The 24,487-nt window shown below is 46.2% G+C and overlaps 1 protein-coding gene across 3 annotated transcripts in view; it reads left to right on the top strand.

The window, feature by feature from the left end:
* TMEM33 (transmembrane protein 33) overlaps window positions 1-24,487 on the top strand; it is a 62,799-nt gene that overhangs the window by 5,212 nt on the left and 33,100 nt on the right. For all 3 annotated transcript variants that reach the window (XM_082270724.1, XM_082270726.1, XM_082270725.1), the window contains exons 2-4: window positions 18,106-18,161; window positions 19,899-19,993; window positions 24,277-24,464. In XM_082270724.1, coding sequence (XP_082126850.1) covers window positions 18,117-18,161; window positions 19,899-19,993; window positions 24,277-24,464 — 328 coding nt within the window. In that variant the 5' untranslated portion in view covers window positions 18,106-18,116. The remainder of the gene's footprint in view (window positions 1-18,105; window positions 18,162-19,898; window positions 19,994-24,276; window positions 24,465-24,487) is intronic.

Raw genomic sequence — 24,487 nt, 5'->3', positions numbered from 1 at the left:
AGAGGGGAAATCTTCATGTATACAGGTTTGTGTTCTCTTCATTATATGAAAAAAATAAATAAAACACTTGATTTGACTTTACTGTAACTCCAATTTCTTGGATTAACAGAAGGGTTAATATACGCCAGAAAATACATCATTAAGGCCCTGTTTAAAGTGTCACCGTGGTTTGCATAATGAACCGAAACTCATTTTTTTAAAACAAGGTACATGCTGCATTTGTCAGTGTACAGCAATGCACAGCGTGTTTAGAAGGTGTGTTGGGGTGCCGTACAGAATGAATACCACTGCATCACACCAACCCGTGTAACACACATTCTCGCAGAGTGATAGTGTGAATGTGGGCAAAGGCAGTGTGCAAGTTTGAGACGCTTCTGTGCCCATTCATGATTAATTGCAAAGGCATTCAACCTCCTTTAAGGCTAAGTTTGCTTTTTCCTAAATTCCAGCTCCCCTATGTACCAATATACCATCCATTTACCTCACCTGCACAAAAATAAAAGCTTTCTCTGATTTTTAGAGCAAGGCCTTACCTTAGCCCCTGCTGTGTTCTGTATTGCCTGTCACTGACCCTAACTAACATTTTTCAGGGATGAGACATACTGCTTGAGTACCTAAAAAGGAATCTTGCAGTCATAAAGTGGTTTATGGGGCCCCCAAAAATAGAAGGAAAGAGATCGCGTTAAGGCTACATTTACCCAAAGCTACAAAACGCTCCACAGTAAAAATCCCACTGTAATGGCGCCAGTTCGCACCGTACCTGAGCGCTCAGATGCCTGTCACTAGACTCCGGTCCTTCAAAAGAGTATAGTTGCTGCTTTTCATGCAGATTTGGGCATTTTTGATCCTATTAGAGCTGCACGATTCTGGATAAAATGAGAATCACAATTTTTTTGCTTAGAATAAAAATCACGATTCTCGGCATAACATCTTTTACATTATACAAACAAAATTGGCCTACCTTTTTACTGTTTTTAGTTTTTTTTTTTTAAATTCATTAAAGTGTGTTTTTTTTCCAAAAAACTGAGTTTGAAGACTTCAAAAGATTACAACAAAGCCATTTTATTCTCTAGGGTCTCTGCTAAAAAAATATATGTAATGTTTGGGGATTCTAAGCATTTTTCTAGCAAAAAATACTGATTTTAACTTGTAAGCAACGAGTGTCAGAAAAAGGCTTAGTCTTTCACCACTTGCCGACCACCCCACGCAGATTTACTGCGGCAGGGCTGCACATAATCACGTAGATCTACGTGATTATGTGAATGTGGTCTCAGCGGCGCGCAAGCCACTGCCTGAGCTGTGCTCCCGCTGTGATTAGACACAGCGGAAGCCAGACCGCGGGAGGAGCGGGCGCGATCGCCGCCGGCCTCCCGCGATCTTCAAAACAAAGCAGGCAGCTCTCCTGTCAGACAGGCACAATGAGATTGTGTGTCTCAGCTAAGCTGAAACACCGATCTGTGTGCCTGTCACAGAGGCCCCCCCCCCTACAGTTAGTAAGCACAATTTAGGAGCACACTTAAAGCGGTGTTCCAGCCTCCCCCTCCAAAAATTAAGTCAGCAGCTACACATACTGTAGCTGCTGACTTTTAATATTAGGACACTTGCCTGTCCTGGAGTCCAGGGATGTCGGCACCGCAGCTGATGTTTCCATCGGCTGTTGGGTGCTGCCGCCATTGCCGGTAAGGGAACCCGGCAGTGAAGGGCGGGTCCCTAATGCACATGCACAAAGCGCACTGCGCATTCAGATTGGCTCGGTGGCGGGGGAAGGAGGAGGGGGCCAAACTGCTGCGGCGCCATCTCCCGGAAGAGGGGAATGGGTACCTGTAAAAAACAGCAAATGAGTGAGTTCCACTTTTCGTTGGAACTCCGCTTTAACCCCTTGATCACCCCCAGTATTTGCCCCTTCCCTGCCAGTGTCATTTATACAGTAACAGTGCATATTATTTAGCACTGATCACTGTATTGGTGTCACTGGTCCCCAAAAAGTGTCATATTTGTCCGCCGCAATGTTGCAGTCCCGCTAAAAATCGATTAACGCCGTCATTACTAATAAAAACAACAAAAAAAAATAAAAAGTCCTAAACTCCAATTCCAGAGTTTGTAAACGCTATAACTTTTGCGCAAACCAATTATTATACGCTTTTTGGGATTTTGTTTACCAAAAATATGTAGCAGAATACAAATTGGTCTAAACTGATAACAAAATTTGTTTTAAATTTTTTTTTGGGAATGTTTTATAGCAGAAAGTAATATATATAAAATTTTTTTTGTTTATAGCGCAAAATCTAAAAACCGCAGAGGTGATCAAATACCACAAAAATAAAGCGCTATTTGTGGGAAAAAAGGACATTAGTTAAATCAACACAGTGCCAAATCGAAAAAAATGGCCTTGTGATGAAGGGGGTAAAACCTTCAGGCTACGTTCACATGTGGGCGTAGCGGATCGCGGGCAGAAACACTGCGATTCTGCCTGCGATCTGGAGATCAATGCAAATCGCGGGACGCCTGTGCGTTGCCCGTGATTTGCAATGGCACCCCAAACGCTGTGCAATGTTGCTGCGATTTCGGCCTGCCCAATCGCGGTAACATCGTGCAAACAAAATCGCGGGACGCATGAAGCCCAAAAAAGGTACAAGTGCTTCTTTGGGGCGTCATGTGTCCCGCGATTTTGTTTGCGCGATGTTACCGCGATTCGGCAGGCGGAAATCGCGGCAACATCGCACAGCATTTGGGGTGCCATTGCAAATCACAGGCAATGCACATGCGTTCCGTGATTTGCATTAATTTCCGGATCGCTGCGATTCTGCCCCCAATTCGCTACGCCCACATGTGAACGTAGCCTCAGGGGCTTAAGTGGTTGGGTTAGGAGGTTAAAGCGGAGTTCCGGCCGCAAAATCGTTATTTTAGATTTTGTGGCATCCGCTTCCTTATTGTACCCTGAAAAAGAATTGGATATTCCTGAATTTTTTTTTTTTTTTTTTTTACTCTACCTTGTTTCAGCAGAAAATATACTCGCCTTTCCATCCACTTCCTCCATGTGCGACCGCGGCCCGCGCCGTCACTTCCTGTCCCGCAATGCGTCCTGGGAGCTCTTACTGATCACTCCCAGGAGGCAATGGGCAGTGACGTAGGCGGCCGGCCGCTCCTCATTGCGTTATTTCCAAACAGAAAATGACGCGATGAGTTGCAGAGCACAGCGCGGACGGCGCCAGCCTATTGCCAGTACTTTCCTTTGTACTGGGCATGTGTGAGATTTTGCGCTGCATTGATCGGCCCCCCTCCATCTACAACCAGGAAGCAGGGCATATTTGTGCACACTGTGGCTTCGGGGGACCATGGAAAAGAAGGCGGCGCTCTGCAAAAATTTTATAAAGTAAGATTTTAGTATTGCCAATCTATTATTTACATGTATGATTTGAGATCACAATTTTCTAACAATTAATTAGGCAGCTCTAATGGAGATCAATGGGATTGCCTGAAAAAAACTTGTATAAAGTCTATGGGGGCCAAAAGCATTCGATCCTCTCCCAATTATTGTTCTGATGAGCACATCACTGAACACCCAAAAAAAGCCTAAAAAAATCATCCAAATACACAACGCTGAAGAATGAATGTGGCTTAGGAATAGCAGAAACCCTTGGGAGATTTTGCTTTCCATGATCTTCCAAAAATGTAACCCAATGACACTGCAGTAGGTCATGTGACATGAAAACATTGGTGCGTTGCTGTAATACAAAGGTGTGAATGGGCCCTTACTGTCTTATCTGCCAATGGTTTTTGTAACTTCAGCCAGTTATTCTCATGACACTCACACACCCCTGCTAATCAGAATGATCACTCTGCTGCCTCCGGGGTCAGCTCATTGCACAATGGTGAAGATGCTGAATCACTGCCAGTGAGAAGGTCTGATAGGCTGATAATAGAAAGCTGAATTGCAAAACCAGAAAGATGAGTTGCTTAATCAGAAACCACATATTTCATCTGTCTGCCCGTTCATGTGTATATATAAATCAGCTGTGTTTTGCTTTAAAAGCAAATTTAGGGTGTTGCATGAAAAATGGTCACATTCCACAGGCCCCCACCCAGACTTATATAGGTTGAGGTTAAACTGGCTGTAGTGACTGTGGTGGGCTTGGCAATATACAGTATATTTAGGGTGTGGATAGAATCCTGCTTGAGTGGCTGTGGGATTGCAGCGTTAAAGTGGAACTAAAATCTCTCAATCAACATTATTTTTAATCCCTTTGCTGCCTTGATTCCTAAGTAAGTAGGAAGGTATAGTACATTTTTGTGCGTGTGTTTTTTACATTTATTCAGCTGCATCCTGGTTTTTGGCCAGGAGTTTTCATGGGCATTTTTTTTTTTTTCATTTTGAGTTGGGAAGGAGGGGCATTCTCAGGTAAATCACACCCTTCTGTCTGCATGACTGAGCTAAAGATAACGTGCTAAATGAATTGCCTGCCCTTACTCAAGATGTCTGCTGCTAGAAATGCTAGGGGGGTGTTTTTTTTTTTTTTCTTCAAAGTGTTTTCTCGAAAAAAATAAATAAATAAAGCATGGAGACCTGGATAGATGGGGGAGTTTTTTCTTAGAATGGTACGAAATAATTGTAGCAAAACTTCTTCTCTCTTAATTAGCATTTACTATTTTTTATACTCATGCTGCTAACAAAGTGGAGTTCCACCCATTTTTGTGACTTTAGATGTATGTAATCCCCTTTAAAACGACTTTTACCAATGGAAAGTGTTTTTTCTCTTACGTCCTCCGACAGTCGCCGCCCACTTCATATTCATCACCAATGGGGTTATGTCCTTTATTCCGTAGGAGTAGCTAGGCAATAGAATATGTTAGTACAAAGACTTTTAACATATCCCACCCCCAGGGGGTGGTCCCCTCAGTACATAACCCTCCACTTCCTGTATCCAACTCAGTTTCATTTGTCTAGCTGTCAGGAGTAGCTGGAAGTTTCTGTGCTGGGGCACCTTGTCTCAGCTCTCTTTCCTTTCTTTGGTTTTTATTTCAGTTTTTTCTCTCTTTCTTGTTAGCTGTTATTTTACCAGCGTTAGTTAGTTCTTCGGAAGAAGAGGATCATGCGGGCTGCGTCTCGGGCTGACCCCCCTGGTAGCAGGCTGTGGGTCAGTGGCTTCTCAGCCCGCCATCGAGCGTTCAGTCAGGTATCGCTCCTGAGTTATCTGAACGACCCATCCCTGTTCCGTGCAGGGATGCTAGGTGAGGTGGCTACCTCACTGGTCGCTGTGCGGTTTCTCAACCCACCTTCTGATGCGTCCTGGATGCGACTCTCCCTGCCTCATGTGCAGCGGTTTGTTCGCCTGTGCGGGTCCCCCACGCCATTTAAGAGGTAAGTGCATTTATGTGGGGACCTGTCTGTCTGGGGGGTGTCAGTCTGGGACTGTGTACCTTGCCCTGTGTTCACACTATTACGTTTTCCCTATCTCTCACATTGCATGCTGTGGGCTGCAGGAGGGGGGGCTGGCTGCACTCTGTGTCAGTTTTCTGTCTGTGTGAACGGCTGTGTGCTGTGGGGCTTGAGTTCTCATGCTTGGGGCACATTACAGCGCCGCTGCGGCGGTTTACCATGTTCCTTTTTTGGGCAGATGGTGTGTTTTACTTCTCCCTCATGGGGTGTGGGAGCGGCGTTTTCGGCGCCAAACGGCGCCATTTTGGCTGCGATCGCTCCGGCCGCATGTTTTACATGCATGGCGGCCATTTTCTTGTAGCCTCCATAGGCTTTCATAGAGCGCCCTGTATGCCAGCATTTCCTTTCCTTCAGGAGCACCGCAGGCAGCAGCAGCAGCACCGATCTCTCCAGGTTCATTTCTTTTTATTCCCTGTATCCTGCCTTGGTATACTTGTCCCTGTGGGGGTCCCTTGTGTGGGATGCCTAGTGTGAGTGGGCTACGATCGCAGCGCTCTCTTAACCACTTAAGCCCCGGAGGATTTGGCTGCTAAAGGACCAGGGGTTTTTTTGCGATTTTTTACTGCGTGACTTTAACGGACAATTGCGCGGTCGTGCGACGCTGTACCTAAACGAATTTGACGTCCTTTTTTTCCCACAAACAGAGCTTTCTTTTGGTGGTATTTGATCACCTGTGCGATTTTTTGATCACGCGCTATAAACAAAAAAAGAGCGTAAATTTTGCAAAAATAACAATATTTTTCACATTTTTTTATATGAAATTCCCCAAAAAAAAAAGTAAAAATCAAAATTTTTTAACATTTTTCGGCCAATTTGTTTTATGCTACCTATGTTTGGTAAAAAAAATCGCAAAAAGCGTATTTTGATTGGTTTGCGCAAAAGTTATCGCGTTTACTAACAAAGGGAAAGATTTTTGTCATTTTTGGTGTTTTTTTTTTTAACGCGTAATGGCGGCGATCTGCGATTTTTTTTCGGTACTGCGACATTGCGGCGGACAGATCGGACCCTTGACTGACATTTTTGACACTTTTGGGGTTACCAGTGACATTACTGCAGTAATCAGTGCTATACATATGCACTGTTACTGCAAAAATGACACTGGCAGGGAAGGGGTTAACTTTATTGGACAGGGAGGGGTTAAGTGTGTCCTAGGGGCGTGCTTTCTACTGTGTAGGGACATTCCTATTGGTGTAAAAGCAAAGATCAACCGTTCTACATAGTAGAACGGTCAGATCTTTACTTTTACACAGGGAGAACTGACAGGCAGCTTGTTTACACAAGCTGCTCTGTCTTTCTCCCTTCACAGGAGCGATCGCAGTGTGACTGGCGGACATCGAGTCCGCCGGTCACACGCACTGACTTGCCTGTGAACGAGCCGCGGCGGGCGCGCGCCTCGGCGGGCGCGCGCCCGCCCGCGATAGGCTCGCAAGTCAGTGACAGGCGAGTGACGTACCGATACGTCACTCTGCCTGGCCGGGGCTGACCGCCGCAGTATATAGTCGTGCGGCGGTCGGCAACCGGTTAAAGGGGCGGTCACCCTTTTATTTTTGCTGCTACAAGGGCATGGATTCTCAGGAATACTAGTTTCCTGCCAATTTAGTGGGAAGCCAGGGGACTGCGGTTTCCCCCCCCCCCCCGGGGGGGGATTTGGCTGCGATTGTGGCTAGCCTTGCGACTCAGGTGCAAATGCTGGTGGTTGCTCAATCCTCTAAAAGGCCCAGAGTTTTCAATTTCCTCTGTTTCAGAGGGTGATGGTACTGGGGCTGCTGTGGCAGAGATCTCCTTATCGGGGTCTAGTTCCTCCCTGGACCTTATAGGGTCAGAAATGGAGGCTGAGGTAGAGGGGGTTGATAATTCTCCCCCTGGCTCGTCTGAAGAGCTTGCACTCATGGATGAATTGGTTGCTTCTATCAAGCAAACTCTGCGTTTGGAGGAGGAAACATGTCCTCCAGCTGCCTTGGCGGCTTATGGGACGCAGAAAAGGCGCAAATCATCGCAGATGTTTCCATGCACTGATGATTTTCAGCGCGCTGTGAAAGAACGATGGCGTAATATACGCAAACCTTTTGCTGTACCAAGTAGGTTTAAGCTGCGCTATCCTTTTACGCCCGCTACTGATGGGCGTTGGTGTGTCCCACCTCCGGTGGACCATGCGTTAGCAGTTTTGAACAAGTCCACTGCGATTCCTGCTGAAGACTCCCCGGTGTTCCGGGATGCCACGGACAAGAGGATGGAGTCCCTTGCCCGTCGTACCTATTCTATTATGGGTTCTATGTTAAAAGCTTTAATTGCTTCACTTATGGCGGCCCAGGCGGTCGCGAGCTGGACGCAGGTGCTTAGGCGTGTCCTGGTGGCTGATTCTGCCCCCCAGGCGACTTTGGATATGGTGGATCAAATCCACCAGGGTGTCATGTATTTGTGTGATGCGGACCTGGATATGGTTCCGTTGGCTGCACGTGTACACAGTGTGGCGGTGTTATCTCGCCGCCTGGTTTGGTTGAAGTGTTGGTCTGTGGATCAATCTTCACGTAAGACCTTGGCCAATCTGCCTTTTGATGGATCTCGCCTTTTTGGCGAATCCCTGGATGCCCTAATTAAAGGGGTCACGGGGGGTAAGAGCACGCTCTTACCTCAATCCCACAAGACTGAGACGGCTCCTGGAAAAAAGAATGCTTTCTTTCGGCCCCCTCAGGGGTCCTTTCGTGCCTTTCGGTCACACTTTGGGGCAAGCCGTCCAAGGGTCAAGGCTCCCGCAAGAAGCCGTGGGCAGGTAAGCAAAAGTCCGGCCAATCCGGTTCTGCGGCCCACAACAGTGCGGCCTGATGGGGCGCCCTCACCCAATTCACAGGAAATCGTTCGATCTGGCTACTAGATCGAGTTTCTCTCTCGGCCGGAGAGCAGATTTTTTCCCTCAAGTCTTCTCTTATCCCCGGAGCGTTTGCGGGACCTGCATCTAGCGGTGCAGGACCTGAGGGCTCAGGGAGTGGTGGTCCCGGTGCCTCATCGGGACAGATTTCGAGGGTTCTATTCCAATCTGCTCACCGTGCCCAGGAAGGAGGGCTAGGTGCGTCCGATTCTGGACTTGAAGGCGCTGAACTGCTTTGTGCGGGTGCGCAAGTTCTGCATGGCATCCCTGCGGTCGGTGGTGGCTGCCCTGGTTCCGGGGGAGTTCATGGCTTCCATCGACTTGAAGGATGCGTATCTTCACATCCCGATTTTCGAAGGTCACCAGAGGTACCTTCGATTCGCCATAGCGGAAGATCATTACCAATTTGTGGCGTTGCCTTTTGGTCTCGCCTCGGCTCCGAGGGTGTTCACCAAAGTGCTGGCACCGGTTCTGGCTTTGTTGAGGGCCCAGGGCATTTCGGTTCTGGGGTATCTGGACGATATTCTGGTTCGGTCTGCGACCAGCCAGAGTCTGGAGAAGGATCTGTCCGTCACGTTGCAGACTCTGCAGGAGTTTGGTTGGACGATCAATTTTCCAAAGTCGACATTGTGCCCATCGGTTCGGTTTTCTTACCTGGGTATGATTCTGGACTCTGTCCAGGCGAAGGTCTTCCTGCCGGAAGAAAAACTCGCAGCTCTTCAGGAGGCAGTCAGGTCCCTCAGGGACGTTCCATCTTCGTCCATTAGGACGTGCATGCGGTGTCTGGGATTGATGGTATCGGCTTTCGAGGCGATTCCCTTCGCCCAGTTTCACACACGGGATCTCCAAGCGGAGATCATGTCCAAGTGGGATGGGCGTCCGCAGTCTCTGGATCTCCAGATGTCATTGAGTTCTCGGACCAGAAGGGCTCTTCTGTGGTGGCTTCAATCCCCCTCTGTATCGGGGGGCGAGTCTTTTCGTCCCCTTTCGTGGACGGTGATCACCACGGACGCCAGCCTGTCGGGCTGGGGTGGTGTTCTGGGCGTTCTGTCCGCCCAGGGTGTTTGGTCGACGGAGGAATCCTCCCTTCCGATCAACGTTCTGGAACTGCGAGCGATACTCCTCTGTCTTCGTCGTTGGATGGACAATCTTCACGGCTACCCGGTTCGGGTGCAGACGGACAATGCCACGGCGGTGGCTTACATCAATCACCAAGGGGGCACCAGGAGTGCCCGGGCGGCTCGAGACGTGGCCGCGATTCTGTCTTGGGCCGAGACGCATGTCCCGGCAATATCGGCAGTTCACATTCCGGGGGAGGAAGTTTGGCAGGCGGATTATCTGAGCCGCCAGACCCTGGACCAGGGGGAATGGTCCCTTCACCCGGCTGTCTTCCAGATGTTGTGCGCGAGGTGGGGTCTTCCGGAGGTAGACCTGTTCGCGTCTCGTCTGAACAACAAAGTACCACGGTTCATGGCAAGGACACGCGATCCTCGGGCAGACGCGTCGGACGCGTTGGTTGCCCCGTGGCATCAGCACCAACTGATGTATGCGTTCCCACCGATTCAATTGCTGTCCAGGTTTCTTCGCGGAACCGACCACGGTGATTCTTGTGGCACCGGACTGGCCTCGCCGGTCCTGGTACGCAGACCTCGTATATCTGGCAATCGACGCCCCGTGGCGTCTGCCTCTTCGAGAAGATCTTCTGTCGCAAGGACCGATCTTCCATCCTGCTTTACAGTCGCTGGTCTTGACGGCCTGGCTGTTAAATCCGAGGTCCTGAAGAACAGGGGTCTTTCCCCTGAGTTCATTCACACCTTAATAAATGCGAGGAAGTATTCCTCGGGGAAGGTTTCTTACCGTACTTGGAAGGCGTATTTTGCCTGGTGCGAATCCAGGGGTTTCTCTCCTGACACTTATTCGGTGTCTAGGGTGTTGCCCTTCCTTCAGACGGGTGTTGACCAGCGTCTGGCGCTGGCCACGATCAAGGGTCAGGTGTCTGCTTTGGCCGTTCTTTTTCAACGGCCTGTGGCATCTGATTCTTTGGTTGGCACTTTTGTGTGGGGGGTACGTCATCTGATCCCTCCTAGGAGGGACCCTCTTCCCCCTTGGGACTTGAATCTAGTTCTATCAGTATTGCAGCGTGCTCCTTTTGCAAGGTTCAGGGAGATCTCGCTGTCTTTGTTATCCAAGAAGGTCGCCTTTTTGGTGGCTATCACCTCGACTCGTCGAGTGTCGGGGCTGGCAGCCTTGTCCTGCAAGTCTCCGTGTCTGGTTGTGCATTTGGACAAGGTGGTCTTGCGACCTAACCCTTCTTTTCTTCCAAAAAGGGTTTCGGACTTTCATCTCAATGTGGACATTGTCAAACCTTCGCTTTGCGCGAAGCCAAAGCTTCCGACGGAGGTGTTGCTTCGCTCCTTGGATGTTGTCCGGGCGATTAGAGTCTATCTCAAATCGACTGAGTCTTCTCGCAAGTCGGATGCCTTGTTTGTCCTTCCGGGAGGTCCTCGGAAGGGCATGGCGGCGTCGGCTTCTACAATCGCCAAATGGATCTGACGGACCATTGATCAGGCCTATGCTTTGGGGGGGAAAGTTCCCCCTGTACCTGTGAAGGCGCACTCTACCAGATCTCTGAGTACGTCTTGGGCCTGTCGTCATGGGGCCTCTGTGGCCCAGGTGTGTGAGGCGGCGACTTGTCGACTGTACACACTTTCACGATATTCTACAGAGTAGATGTTCAGGCATCGGCTGATGCTTCCTTTGGCCGCAAGGTTCTTAGTGCGGCAGTTTCCTAGAGCCCTTGTTACGGGTTCTTTGACTTTTTGGGATTTTTGTTTTTTCCCTGGGTTTTCTTGCTCCTGTTGAGCGAGTGTTTTGTTCTTATGCCCAACTGGTTTCCTTCCTTTGGTAAGGTTCCTTTCTCTGATGGGGAGACGGCGTTGCCTTGGGCGCGGCTGAGTTCTTCCCACCCCTCATATTTACACTGCTTTGGGACATCCCCATTGGTGATGAATATGAAGTGGGCGGCGACTGTCGGAGGACGTAAGAGAAAACGTAATTTTTGTAAAATCTTACCTGTAAAATTCCTTTCTCTGAGTCCTCCGACAGTCGCCGCCCCCGCCCCTCTTTTGGGGTTTTGATGTACTCTCTACTGCTATTCCACTGAAACTGAGTTGGATACAGGAAGTGGAGGGTTATGTACTGAGGGGACCACCCCCTGGGGGTGGGATATGTTAAAAGTCTTTGTACTAACATATTCTATTGCCTAGCTACTCCTACGGAATAAAGGACATAACCCCATTGGTGATGAATATGAAGTGGGCGGCGACTGTCGGAGGACTCAGAGAAAGGAATTTTACAGGTAAGATTTTACAAAAATTCAGTTTTTTTTTTTTTTTTTTTTGCTAGTAAATACCTTATTTTCTGCTTTATTTATCCTCCTCTCACCTCCGGGTCCGGTCGCCGATTACGTCATTCGGCGATTCGCAGTGTGTGCTGGGATGTATTTCAGTGCATGAAATCTCGCAGTATTACACAGGAGATGAGCTGTACTGCGTGCTCTGCCCCGCCTCCTCTCAGTGAGCTGTATGTATGTATTGTATTGAGGCCATGCTTCCGCCCACCTCCGCCCTGCCTCCTCTCAGTGAGCGAGGGCTGAAAGCATTATATCCTCACTGAGAGGAGGCAGGCGGAAGCATGGCCTCAATACAATACATACATACAGCTCACTGAGAGGAGGCGGGGCAGAACAAACTCGCTCATCCATGTCTTTATGGACCTTGCTGTGTGCACTGGTGCACAGTCATGTTGGAACAGGAAGAGGCCATCCCCAAACTGTTCCCACAAAGTTAGGAGCATGAAATTGCCCAAAATGTCTTGGTATGCTGAAGCCTTAAAGAGGAAGAAAACTTCCTTTGTGGACATTTACCTATAGATAAGCTTATAATAAGGCTTGCCTATCGGAAGTGAAAATATCTCCTAAATGTGTACCATTTAGGAGATATTTACATTACATGCAGCCAGTGACATCACTGGCGAATGGGCTCTGAAGAAACGGCCGCGGATGCTTCTGAACCCCGTGCCGTAAACGTCGACTCCCGTGCACTTGCGCAGGAGTGATGTCATCGCGGCTGTTAGTATGCAATGCATGCTAGCTCATTATGCCTTTGTCTTACAGAGATTTTTGTTTTTGTTTTCCTTTTTAAAGCGGAGTTCCGGCCACAAAATCATGCCTTTAGATTTTTTGGCATCCGCTTCCTTATCCTTACCTGAGCTAGAATTGGATATTCCCAGCTTTTTTTTTTTTTTTTAAACTTACCTTATTACAGAGGATAATATACTCACCTTTACATCCACTTCCTCCTTCCTCGGCCGCAGCCCGCGTCGTCACTTCCTGTCCCGCAATGCGTCCTGGGAGCTCTTACTTGTCGCTCCCAGGATGCAATGGGCAGTGACGTAGGCGGCCGGCCGCTCCTCTCACCGCGTTATTTCCAAACAGGAAATAACGCAATGATAGGCATCCCTATACTATGCCGATCGCATAGTACTGGGCATGCGCGAGATTTCGCACTGCATTTGCCGGCCCCTCTCCTTCTCGAACCAGGAAGCAGGACATTCATTAACACAGCGGCTTCAGGGGAACCAGGACAAAGATGGCGGCGCTCAGGAGACTTTTTATAAAGTAAGATTTTCTAATTGCCAATCGATTATTGTACTGTAAAAAACAGGATTAGTTGATGTATAAAGGGGGGGGGGGTGACAGTTTGGGAGGTATTAATAAAAAAAAAAATGATTCTGTGGCCGGAACTCCGCTTTAATGAGTTTACAACCTCTTTAGGAGTTCCCTTCACTGGAACTAAGGGGCCAAGCCCAACCCCTGAAAAACAGCCCCACACCATAATCTCCCTTCCACCAAATGATTTGGACCAGTGCACAAATCAAGGCCTACATCCCAGAAGTCTCAGTAGGGGAGGAGAGGTTTTCTCAGCTCAGGCACGAGGGTGTGCTTAGCTAAGGGCGGATGGCTTCCAGGAAGTAAATGCTACAATAATCATCTGCTCTTACTCAAGATGGCCATGGGAAGAAATGCTAGGGGGTGTTTTTCAAAGTTTCTCAGCAAAATAAAGCATGGAGACATGGAAGGATGGCTGAGTTTTCTACGAATTTAACTAAATAGTTTTTTTTTAGTTTGTGGTGCTCAGATGCAGTGAAGTTCCGCTTTAAGCACATAGCCACCAACTTGCCCAAATTGAGATTCTTTGTAAATCTACGCAGAATATGTTTGCATTGTTTAAACCTATAATGGGAAATTTTAGTTGGCGACCTTTTTGAAGTTTAAAAACCTAATTGGCACTGATGGTTGTTTCTTTAAGACCCGTTTTTTAGGTGGCCTTGTCCTTCCTAAGCCACCAGTATTATTGGGCCTAAAGGCCCGTACACACATACCGATTGTTGGCCGTGAATTTTTGGCCGCCGGACGATTATCGGCTTGTTAGTATGATGCTTCCGACAACCGACTGCGACGTTTCGGCCGAACAAAATCTGGTGTGCATGCTATAAAATTTTTGTTGGCCATCAACAGAATGGCCGATTGTTCGTCAGTACAGATTTCGGCAGACAAAATGTGATGATCAAGACTGGGCATGCTCAGTGAAGAAAAAACACACGAAAAGTAGAACAGAACATGACATCACTTCTGCAGTTGGTTGTTGTTGGCCGACAAAATTCGTGTGCAGTCTAGAGCACTTTTCAACCAACAAAACAGCACCGGACAAAAGACGGCCGAACGGTCGGCCAACAATCGGTGCGTGTGTACGAGGCTTTACTCTTAGCTGTCCATGGTCACGTTGGTCATTGGCTTAGATTAGAGACTGAATTAAAAAGGTTTTCCTGTTGCCCCCAATTAAACCCTTTGTATTTATTACTGTAATGCAGTCGTGCTGTAAATACATTAGTAAATATGCTGCTATTTTAGTTGCTAAGGGATGCAACAAGGATTTTGAAACACCCCACTTGCTCCCATGAACAGTGCTTCTCATACATAACAAACATGTCTGGATGAAGCCACGCTCCGGTAAATGTCAATTGTTTTTGCTCAACCGTTGTCTAAAAATGGCTGGAATTTTACGTTTCAGGACATAAATGTGCATGAGGCCTTAGGGAGCAAGGGTGCTTTTATTCAGCAAAAAGAACTAAAAATGCAGCATATATACGTCTGCATCACAGCAACAAATACCGAGGGTTGGGTGTTCAAGCTGAATTTCAGGAATTCAGCCACTTTGTAAAAAGCGAACACACATTAGGAGTTAACAGAGTTGTAAAGGCAGAAGATAAAAAAACCTTTTGTGTGCAGCAGCCACCCCTAATACTTACCTGAGTTACTCCTCTGTCTAGCAATGTCCACGAGTGTCTCAGCCGTCTGAGATTCTCCCTCCTACATGGCTAAGACACAGCAGCTGCGCCATTGGCTGCCGCTGCTGTCGATCAAAGTCAGCTAACCAATCAGGGGAGAGAGGGGGTGGGGCTGAGTCAGGGCTCCGTGTCTGAATGGACACAGGGAGCTGTGACTCGCGTTGGATGCCCCCTTAGCCAGCTGCTTGCTGTGGGGGCACTGAACTCGAGGGGCCAGGATCACAGAAGGGGGACCCAAGAAGAGGAGAAACGGGCTGCTCTGTTCAAAACCAACTGCACAGAGGAGGTAAGTATAACATGTTTGTTATTTTTATAGGAAAAAATATGAGACTTTACAATCACTTTAAGTCAAACTTGGTGCATGACATCTCGACTTCTCACTACTGGTTCTATTTAACAGACTTATTTCTCTGCCAGAGAGACTCTCAGGGATCTGAGAGCAGAGAAGCACACAGAGCAGCTATGCACACCCCTCCCCTCTGCTGCCCATTCACAGAAGCCATAATGTGTTTACACAATACAAAGGCTTCTGTGATTGGGCAGGTGGAGGGGCAAGCATAACAGTTGCATCTGCTCTACTGTTGAAGGTGTAGAGATCAGAAGGATCAGTATCGGCTCCTGGATATACAGCGATGTACTATAAACCCATCAGCTATAAATAATAGAGATAAGTCCAGGAGATGTCATGCACCACCTTGGACTTCTAATATGCCTTCCGTTTTTACAAAGAAGCTGCCTTGGAAGTCTGCTTTAGGCTCAGTTTCCACTGCCGCGGCTACGAAGTTGTGCTACTTCTAGCGCGACTTCGCAGCGAAAGTAAACTGCGGCTTTCAGTGCGACTTGTCCCTCATTATAGAGGGAAGTCGCACTGAAGCCGGCTCAAAAGTAGTGCACAAACTACTTTTGAAGTCGCCGCAACTGAAGTCGCGGCAGTGGAAACGGGCCCGATTGAAACAAATGACTTTTGACTTGCTGTGCGACTTGACATGTGTCAAGTCGCACAGCAAGTCGCACTAGTGGAAATCGGGACTTAAACTGTTAAAACATTTAGTAGCATGTACCCCATGCTACTACTAGTGTTTGGTAGAGAAAACAAATCTAAACATTGTATCCTCTTGTTTCACTTTCTAAGTGCTAATTCCTATTCCATGGGCTGCAGCACATCACAATTCATTGTATCAGCAAGCATAAGGTGGAAGGGTCGCCTCTACTCCCAACATCCAGGGGAATAATGGATAAGGAGCAAATAACTGATGCACATCTTGCTGGGGTGAACAGGACCTATACCTGAAGTCTTCAAACTTTTTAAACAAAGGGCTAATTTACTGTCCATTAGAATTCAGGGGAGACGGACTGTGGCCAGCTGGAATATAATTGGCGTATGTTGTTTTTTTGTTTTTTTGGGTTTTTTTTGGCATCAGTGGAAGTTAACCGTGCCAGATCTTTGGTATTAGGGGAGGGATAGTGCCTGAATGTTTGGGTCAGTGGGAAAAATAGCACCCCATTGTTGTCAGTGGTAAGAATTAAGCCCCTCTGTTGGTGTCAGTGGGATGAATAGTTCTCTAAGAACCAGATAAAGGCAAGAAAAGGGGCCACATCTGGCCCCTGGGCCGCAGTTTGGAGACCCCTGCCCTATACAAAGCAAGATGTTTTGTCTTGTCTTAGCATTGGGACATGCTGTCTTTTGTAGCCCAGCTGGGACTGGTGTGACCGAGCCAGAATACTGACCTTAGATATACAATGTGTATAGAAGATGTGTCACAAAGTAAAGGACAAAAGATTCACAAGGTCAGTGAACCTTGATCAGATGACCTGATAAGATAAAGCATATTTGTCATTTGATCAGGGTATTATTATGGCCTGTGTCAGAATTTTGGTAAAAAAAACATATTTGAGTGTGGATCCCTAGAAAACACTCTCCATATGCATTTGTGATATCCATTCCATTGCATTCATCTCTATGGGTTTGATTTACTAAAACTGGAAAGTGCAAAATCTGGTGCAGTTCTGTATGGTCGATAATCGGCTTCTACCAGCTTGTTCAATGAAGCTTTGCCAAAAAAAAAAACATGAAAGTTGATTGGTTTCTATGCAGAGCTGGACCAAATTTTTCACTCTCCAGTTTAAGGCCCCTTTCACACAGGCGGACCGTTCAGATCCGCCTGTCCGTTTTTTTGGCGGATCTGAACGGTCCCCCCATGCATTCCTATGGGGCATCGAATGTCAGCGGAGACATGTCCGCTGACATCCGACCCGATCCGATCCGTCAAATCTAGACAGATGGAAACCATATTTTCCATCCGTCCAGCGGATCGGATGGCATCGGATGAGAACGGACGGACGGTCCGTTCCCATCTGATTTCCCCCATAGAGATGCATGGGGAACTGACAGCTGTGTCTCCGCACACAGCACGGAGACACAGCTGTCCTCCTACTGCTCAGCGGGGGATCGGCGGCTCGATCCCCCGCTGAGAAAAACGGACTCCATCCAACGGACGGAGTGTGTGAAAGGAGCCTTAGGCTGGGTTCACATATACTGTATACGGCGGCCGTGGCTCTGAGCACTGCAGCCCCTTATGCTGTGCCTCCCTTTTGCAGTATAAGCTCTGTTGTAAAGTGGATTGCATCTCCGCACTGCTGAACTTCTTTCGGCTCTTTGCAGCCCTTCCTGTCTACCGGCACACATTACAGGGAGGCTGCATAGCATTTCTCTATGTAGGTTTCGCAATGATGACAACAGTGCAACATGCCTCGGCAATGAAGAATTGTAGTTTCACATAGGACATACATACATAGGACAGTGATCGCGAACCTTGGCACCCCAGATGTTTTGGAACTACCTTTCCCATGATGCTTATGCACTTTGCAGTGTAGTTGAGCATCATGGGAGATGTAGTTCCAAAACATCTTAGGTGCCAAGGTCCCCCATCACTGACATAGGAGAACAATTGGGAAATGGGGACAAAGCATTGTCACACTGTAATGAAGTGTCTGGACTAGGAATTTTTGGCAAGATCACTCTCAGAAGTTTGAAAGGCAGAAGATATATTTGAGTAATGCTGGCCATACACAAATAGATTTTCCAATGGGAATATTGTCCAGTCATCAAATGTACAAATACTTTTTGTATGATTGGTGACTGGACAAATCTGATTTGGAAATTTTCACTTGCTTTAAACATTCAATTTTAGAATTAATAACATTTCTGATCGAGAAACACACACTGTTCAAAATCCATTTGTTAGTTTAAGAAAAAATTCCCGTCCCGTTACTACACACAGCTGCACCAAATTCTGTGTGCATGAGTTTTAGTAAATCTCCCCAATAATGTCTGCTTTGCAGTAGAGGATGTTACATTTGACCTGTTTACATTTTGCTCTTTGTGTTTTCCCAGATATTGCAGCCATGGCGGACTCGGTTCCTAACAATCCTCCCCAAGGAGGGGCAGTGGTAAGTGGTGTATAGTGCATAGTGATCGGCCGATATGGTTTTTTTTTTTTTTTTTTAGTGCCGATACCGATGTTTTGGTCATCGGATATCGGTATTGGGCGATATTTTCGGACATTTAAAAAAAATTTTTTTTATTTTTCACAGGTACTATTGTGGAGGGATCTGGGGGTCTAAAAAAAAAAACCCAAACCCCTCCTCTGCACTTAAAAGCATTGTTTTGAATGCGCACATTTTGTTTAAATTGCCCCTGAGTACCCGGAAGTGATGTCATGACATCACTTCCAGGTTTTTTACATGGAGACCCCGATCAGAGCCGAATGCAGCTTTGATCGGGTCTTCGGCGGCCATGCAGGTAGGATGCCCGGGTCTCCCGGTGGGACAGGAGACCCGGGGGAGCCGCGGAAGGCAGTGGGAGGGGGGAGACGTCCCCTCCTGCTACTTGTAATGACAGTCAAGCGGCTTCTCAGCCACATCGGTTGTCATATACAAGACAGCCGATCGTCTGCTATGGACGCCGGTGCCGGAGTGATGCCTCTAGCTGCAGGCATCACTCCGGTACAAGCATTTCCTGAAACATCGGTAACCTCAGGGGCCGATTACGATATATCGGGGAAAGTGCATATCGGCCCCCGATATATCGGCATTGCCGATAATCAGTCGATCCCTAATATTAAAGTTAACCAATCCTTAAATGTGGCGGCTTTTTTTTTTTTTTTTTTTTTTTTTTTTTTTTTTAGGCCTTTTTTTCCAGGCTTTTTTTCCCCTTAGTTTTCTTTTGGTGATCCTGCCAGTAGCAAACTTCTTGTACTAGGGTGACAACTCTAACTTGCTACATACCACCCCCTCACCATAAAAGAGGAAGTGTTCTGTAGTTCAGGTGTGCAGGGTTGATAACACTACAGAGAGAAGAGAAATAGATGGGTTTGCTGGATTTCTGGTAGGATCAACAGGTATTTTTTATTTTGTTGCATTTGATTACCAGATCTATAAAAATACTTTCGATGTATTTAAAACCACCATTTAAAAACACCAAAAGTGAGCAGAGAATGTCATTGCTACGGTTTACATACACTGTAAGGCCCCTTTCACACTTATGCGATTTTACCGTGACTTTGCCGTGAATCGGGGCACGATTTTGACGCGATGTTTGAGCAATGGCTCAGGGCTATATACCTCAAAACGCATTAAAATCGTGCCAAAGTAGTGCAGGAACTGCTTTGAAGTCGGTGCGACTTCAAAACGCACTGATATGAATGGGGCTCATTGAAAATAGTGGAAAATGACTTGTCATGCGATTTTTGCGACGCAAAATCGCTGGACAAGTCGCACTAGTGTGAAAGGGGCCTAAGTCGTTGTTACCAATTTGAAGCAAGTGGTATGAGTTATGCATCTTGCTCATGTTCAAACATAACTTTATTCATGGCTCTGCATATTGGATGTTTTCCAGTATTATAAGCAGACACATGTAGCCATTGAAGTCTATAGATAAATTACAAACAGTGGTTTATAACCTGAACCATTCCTGAGGAAGGGCTCCACATTTCATGTTTGTTACGGATTGGTACATCCATGGAAGAAGGAATCCGGGATCATGCATCATGGGAACTGTTGTCAGGGATAGTTAGTGCCATCATGGGTGCTGTCACTAGTAACTGTGTAATCCTTAAACTGTTTTCATACAAATAAGTGTATTAATTATGTTTTCTTTCTTCTTTTTATTTATTTATTTTTCTGTAGCAATTTATGATGGCAAATAAACTTGACACTGCAATGTGGCTTTCTCGATGGTTCACGGTATATTGTTCAGCATTATTTATTCTTCCTCTTTTAGGGTAAGCAATCATCTTTTGTTCCTGACATAATGCTTACTATTAAAACAGGGCTAGAATCTAGAACCTGTAAAAAAAGAAGTGGCTTATTGTGCTAAGTAGAGGGAGGCTTGTGAAAAAAGTCTTATAGATGGTTCATGGAGAAGGTTAAATTAAAGTCAATGTAAATAAGAGAAAATAACAAGCACTTGAAGTCTGACTCTAGCTGTCCCAAAGGAGAACTGGAAAACCTCATAATCTGTGTAAAGAAGAAAGTATGAGAAGCGCCACAATCTAAGTGCAGTGTGTTGTTAGCAAGTAAAACCAGGATAATAGTCAGATTTTGCACTCCACATTTTATTGAGGAGTTAAAAGCCTCTAATCCCAATGGAGAGAATGCAGAGATTGGCAGGATTGGGCTGTAGGAGCTGCTGGAAAATGGAATCGGTCTGGCTGTGGAAGTGACTTGGATGGCTGTGAATCAGCCACGAGGCAGAGAAGCGACAGGAATGTGTGACAGTCAGCTGGCAGTCTGGAGCAAGGGAGCAAATGTCTGGATGTGTAGTGGTCAGTCAGCAAGCTGGAGTGGAGGAGCCGATGTCCAGGAGCGAGCTGGGGCTGCAGCCCAGACAGCAGTGCAGGCAAATACCAGGAGGATGATGTGGAAGAGGTATCTGTTTGATGGTTTGACAAAGGGGCGGTCCTTGTTGCCTTGAAACGCATAGCCGCATCCCTTGATCCGACTTTGATGCGACTTAAGGTCCATAGACCTCAAGATTACAGAGACATTGCTTCAAGTCCAGTCAAAGTTGTCCGACTTTCAGGTCTCACAAGTGTGAAAGATGCCTCAGTCATATGGCGTTATTGAAGTATTGTATCCATTTCAAATATCTTGTTGATGTATGGTGTTGTGTATGGAAAAAGCTAACTGTTCTCTCCATGATGATACTCAGATCCTTGAAAGTTTTTCTATTGTCCTTGGCTACAGTATGGAAATGGATTTGCATTCTATTCTAATTTAGTTTGTTCCTTGAATATATTCTGAATGAACAGATTGTAATATAAAATGTTACACTTTTGATCTAATGAGGACCTGTTCATTAGGAGAGCATCTCATATTTATTAACTCCACTCAGAAATGTTGGTCTGAAGGTGCCCAAAGACATTAAATTATTGATTCACTGTGGTTGCTCTGAAGGTGTCCAAAGACATTAAATGATTTGTTCACTGTGGGGCATAGCTGACACTCTTATTTAGCCGGCTGGCTTGTTGAGTTTAGGGCTAAACACAATTGCAATACAGTTTGCTGTGGCACATGTGCACAAACATTGTTTTGGGCGATTCATATTGAATGGCACCCCAACATGCTAAAGCATTGGAGCTCCGATGCATGTGTTGTGGCACAGCACAATGCATGGTAATGCATGTGTGTTGTGGTGCGCTGCGTCAAAAAAAGTGCATGTCTGTTTTTGGTCGGTTCTTGTGTGTTGGCAGCTGGGCTGGGGAGATTTACTAAAACGGATGCACTCAGAATCTGGTGCAACTGGGCATTGTAACCAATCAGCTTCTAACTTCAGCCTGTTCAATTAGGCTTTGACAATAAAACCAGGAACCTGATTGGTTTCTATGCACAGCTGCACCAGATTCTGCACTCTACCAGTTTTAGTACATAACACCCAATGTGTATGCATGTGAACGCAAAGTATGAATGGTAATAAATCTTATCTGACAAAAAGCTGAGTAATATTTACCTTTTAGTGGTTTTGTGCTACCTCCACCTGCTAGTACCTGAGGATAGCAGCAACCAGCATTGTACATGGTCATATGATTGTCTGTGTCTAAATCTAAAGCGGATTTTCACTGCATCTGAGCACTACAAAACAAAAACACTATTTTAATAAATTTTTAATATTTAAAAGCAAACTCTTCCATCCATCCCTGTCTCAATGCTTTTATTTAGTTGAAATCACTTTGAAAAACACTCCCTGGCATTTCTGGCCATGGCCATCTTGAGAAAAGGCAAATTATTAGCATTTACTTCCTGGAATCTATCTGCCCGTTAGCTCCAGCCTGCAGGCAGGAGACTGTGCTTACATGGGCATCCGCAGAACTTTTTTCAGGGGGGGGCATCATTTTAAGGTCACCCATGCTACGCCCCTTTTCAACAATGTCATGAAGGGGAGGGGCTTAGTCATTAGACTTATTATGAGTATTTATTTTTGAAGAGCAAACAGCAGCATTTATTTTTAAAGCATTTGTTAACCTAAAAAAAAAAATATTGATCATGTTCCCTTAAAGCATGTGATACAGCACAGTGTTTTTGCTGTGTAATTTGGCCCCTTCTATCACCTAAAATGCCTGGCTGATCCTGCCTGGCTATGTCCTCCCTTCTGTAAACTGACCACGTTATACCATGGCTGCTGAGCCCTGACACTGTGGTCAGTTTACGTGTCTCCGTCATCCGCATCCCTCCTGTCCTCCTCTTTCCTCTCTTCGCCCTCCCTCCCTGCCAGTCTGCTCCTGTGTCAGTGCACCTCTCCTCCTGCTGCTGTAGTTTTATTTAAAGTTTCATATCCTGTCTACAGTCTATTTATTAATCCTGTGTGCCCCGTGTCTGTGTTATGTAAAAATAAGCCATTCTTTACAAGTTTTTAGAGTGCCACTCGCCGCTCACGTGACCCGCCGCCTCTCTCCTCCTCTCCCCCCTCCCCTCCTCCTCCCCTCCAGACTGACACCAGTGAGGAATCCTTGGCCCTGCAGGCAGCTGTCAGACGGGGAGAGGAAAGACCTGATGGGTCACGTGAGCAGCGCTCGGCCCTCTGAAAACTGTCAAAAAAAGGCTTATTTTTTTTTAAAACACATACACAGGCACACAGGATTATTAAACAGACCAGACAGGATGGTATAAAGTGGCTTAACAACCACTTGAAAGGGTAAGTTGAGATTCCAGAGGGGGGCATTTCCCCCCCCCCCCTTGCCCCTACCTGCGGATGCCCATGTGTGCTTAGCTGCGAAAACCCCTCTTGAAGACTGTTGGGATGTATGACCTCATTTGCCTAGGCAAGAAACCAGGAAGTAATGTAAAGAAGTAAAGCAAAGAAATGTTAATAAATAAATACTTTCCTATATACACTTACAGTATTTACTAATGCGAGCAGCACTGGCATTAAAATAATCAATGTTGATAGGGAGAGTGAAGTTCCACATTAAACCTTTAATGGAGAGCATTTGACACACCGCTACTGCTTTGTGTGAGAACTGGCAGCCAAATGGAGTCTAAAGTTGCTGATCAGACATTTTGCAGCTTTTTATTGGTGTAAAATATTGGACAGTGAGGAGTGATAGTGAAACAGGGTTAGAATAGGGTTTAGGCCTTTTAAAAATCTTCACAACTTTAAACATATGCTGAAATTATACTTTTAAATAGCAGGGGACCTTGCTTTAGTCTAAATAAACAAACAACATATGATTTCTGCTCGCATTAAAGCCTAAGGCTTCTTTCACACAGCCGCTCCGTGTGAAAGGTCCGCTGCGGGACTTTTTTTTTTTTTTTGTCATCCGCTCCGTGTGCCCGCATATCATCCCATCCGTTTGCGGATGATATGCGGACATAATGTAAGTATATGGCACTGCGGATGTCAGCGGATGACACCGCTGACATCCGATTTTCCTTTCTTTCCGTTTTTTACACGGAAGAAAAAATGGGGTTCTGTTCCATTCGAAAAAACGGAACAGAACTGAAAGGAGGAAAATCGGATGTCAGCGGTTGGTATTCCGCTGACATCCGCAGTGCCATTCACTTACATTATGTCCGCAAATCATCCGCAAAAAAATAGGATGATTTGCGGACACACGGAGAGGCCGTGTGAAAGGACCCTAAAGGTGCAATGAATGCCAAGATCCTGTGTTGTTACTCCATTGTAGTGGTCTTTATGAACAATACTGTACAGTTTTATTGGTTGTTCTGGACTTGTTACATTTGATAAAAATCCATCTGACTAAAGCTTTAGGTAGGGCAGAATAATGTCTGGAATTATGACCCATTATTCAGGGAAAGTATTGTGGCTTATCTTTTACACTAAGGACTTTAAGGATGTGCCTAAATAACCCATATTGAAAAGCAGCTGTCACTCTTTATACCCATTCTGAAGGGTGGTTTGTTTTTAAAAGTATCTTGCCCGATTTAATAAATGTAACTGATAGCAAGAAATGTCATGCAATATTTTTTTAAACACTTTCATCTGCATTCTTTTTGTTTTATTTAGTGTGATCATCTGAAAAAGTTTTTCTTTCTTCTTCATTTACAGATTACATGAAGCTGCCAGTTTCTATCAACGTGCCTTGTTGGCCAATGCTCTCACCAGTGCACTTCGGCTGCACCAGCGGTTACCTCACTTCCAGCTGAGTCGGGCGTTTCTGAGCCAGGCTTTGTTAGAAGACAGCTGTCATTACCTGTTGTATTCTCTGATCTTTGTCAACTCATACCCTGTCACTAGTATCCTTTTCCAAGCATCCTCT

Source organism: Pelophylax lessonae (genome assembly GCF_965119305.1).
Source record: "Pelophylax lessonae genome assembly, chromosome: 1".
Lineage (NCBI taxonomy): Eukaryota > Metazoa > Chordata > Amphibia > Anura > Ranidae > Pelophylax > Pelophylax lessonae.
Note: the sequence above shows the minus strand (reverse complement) of the source record. Positions and strands in the feature narration are given on the sequence as shown.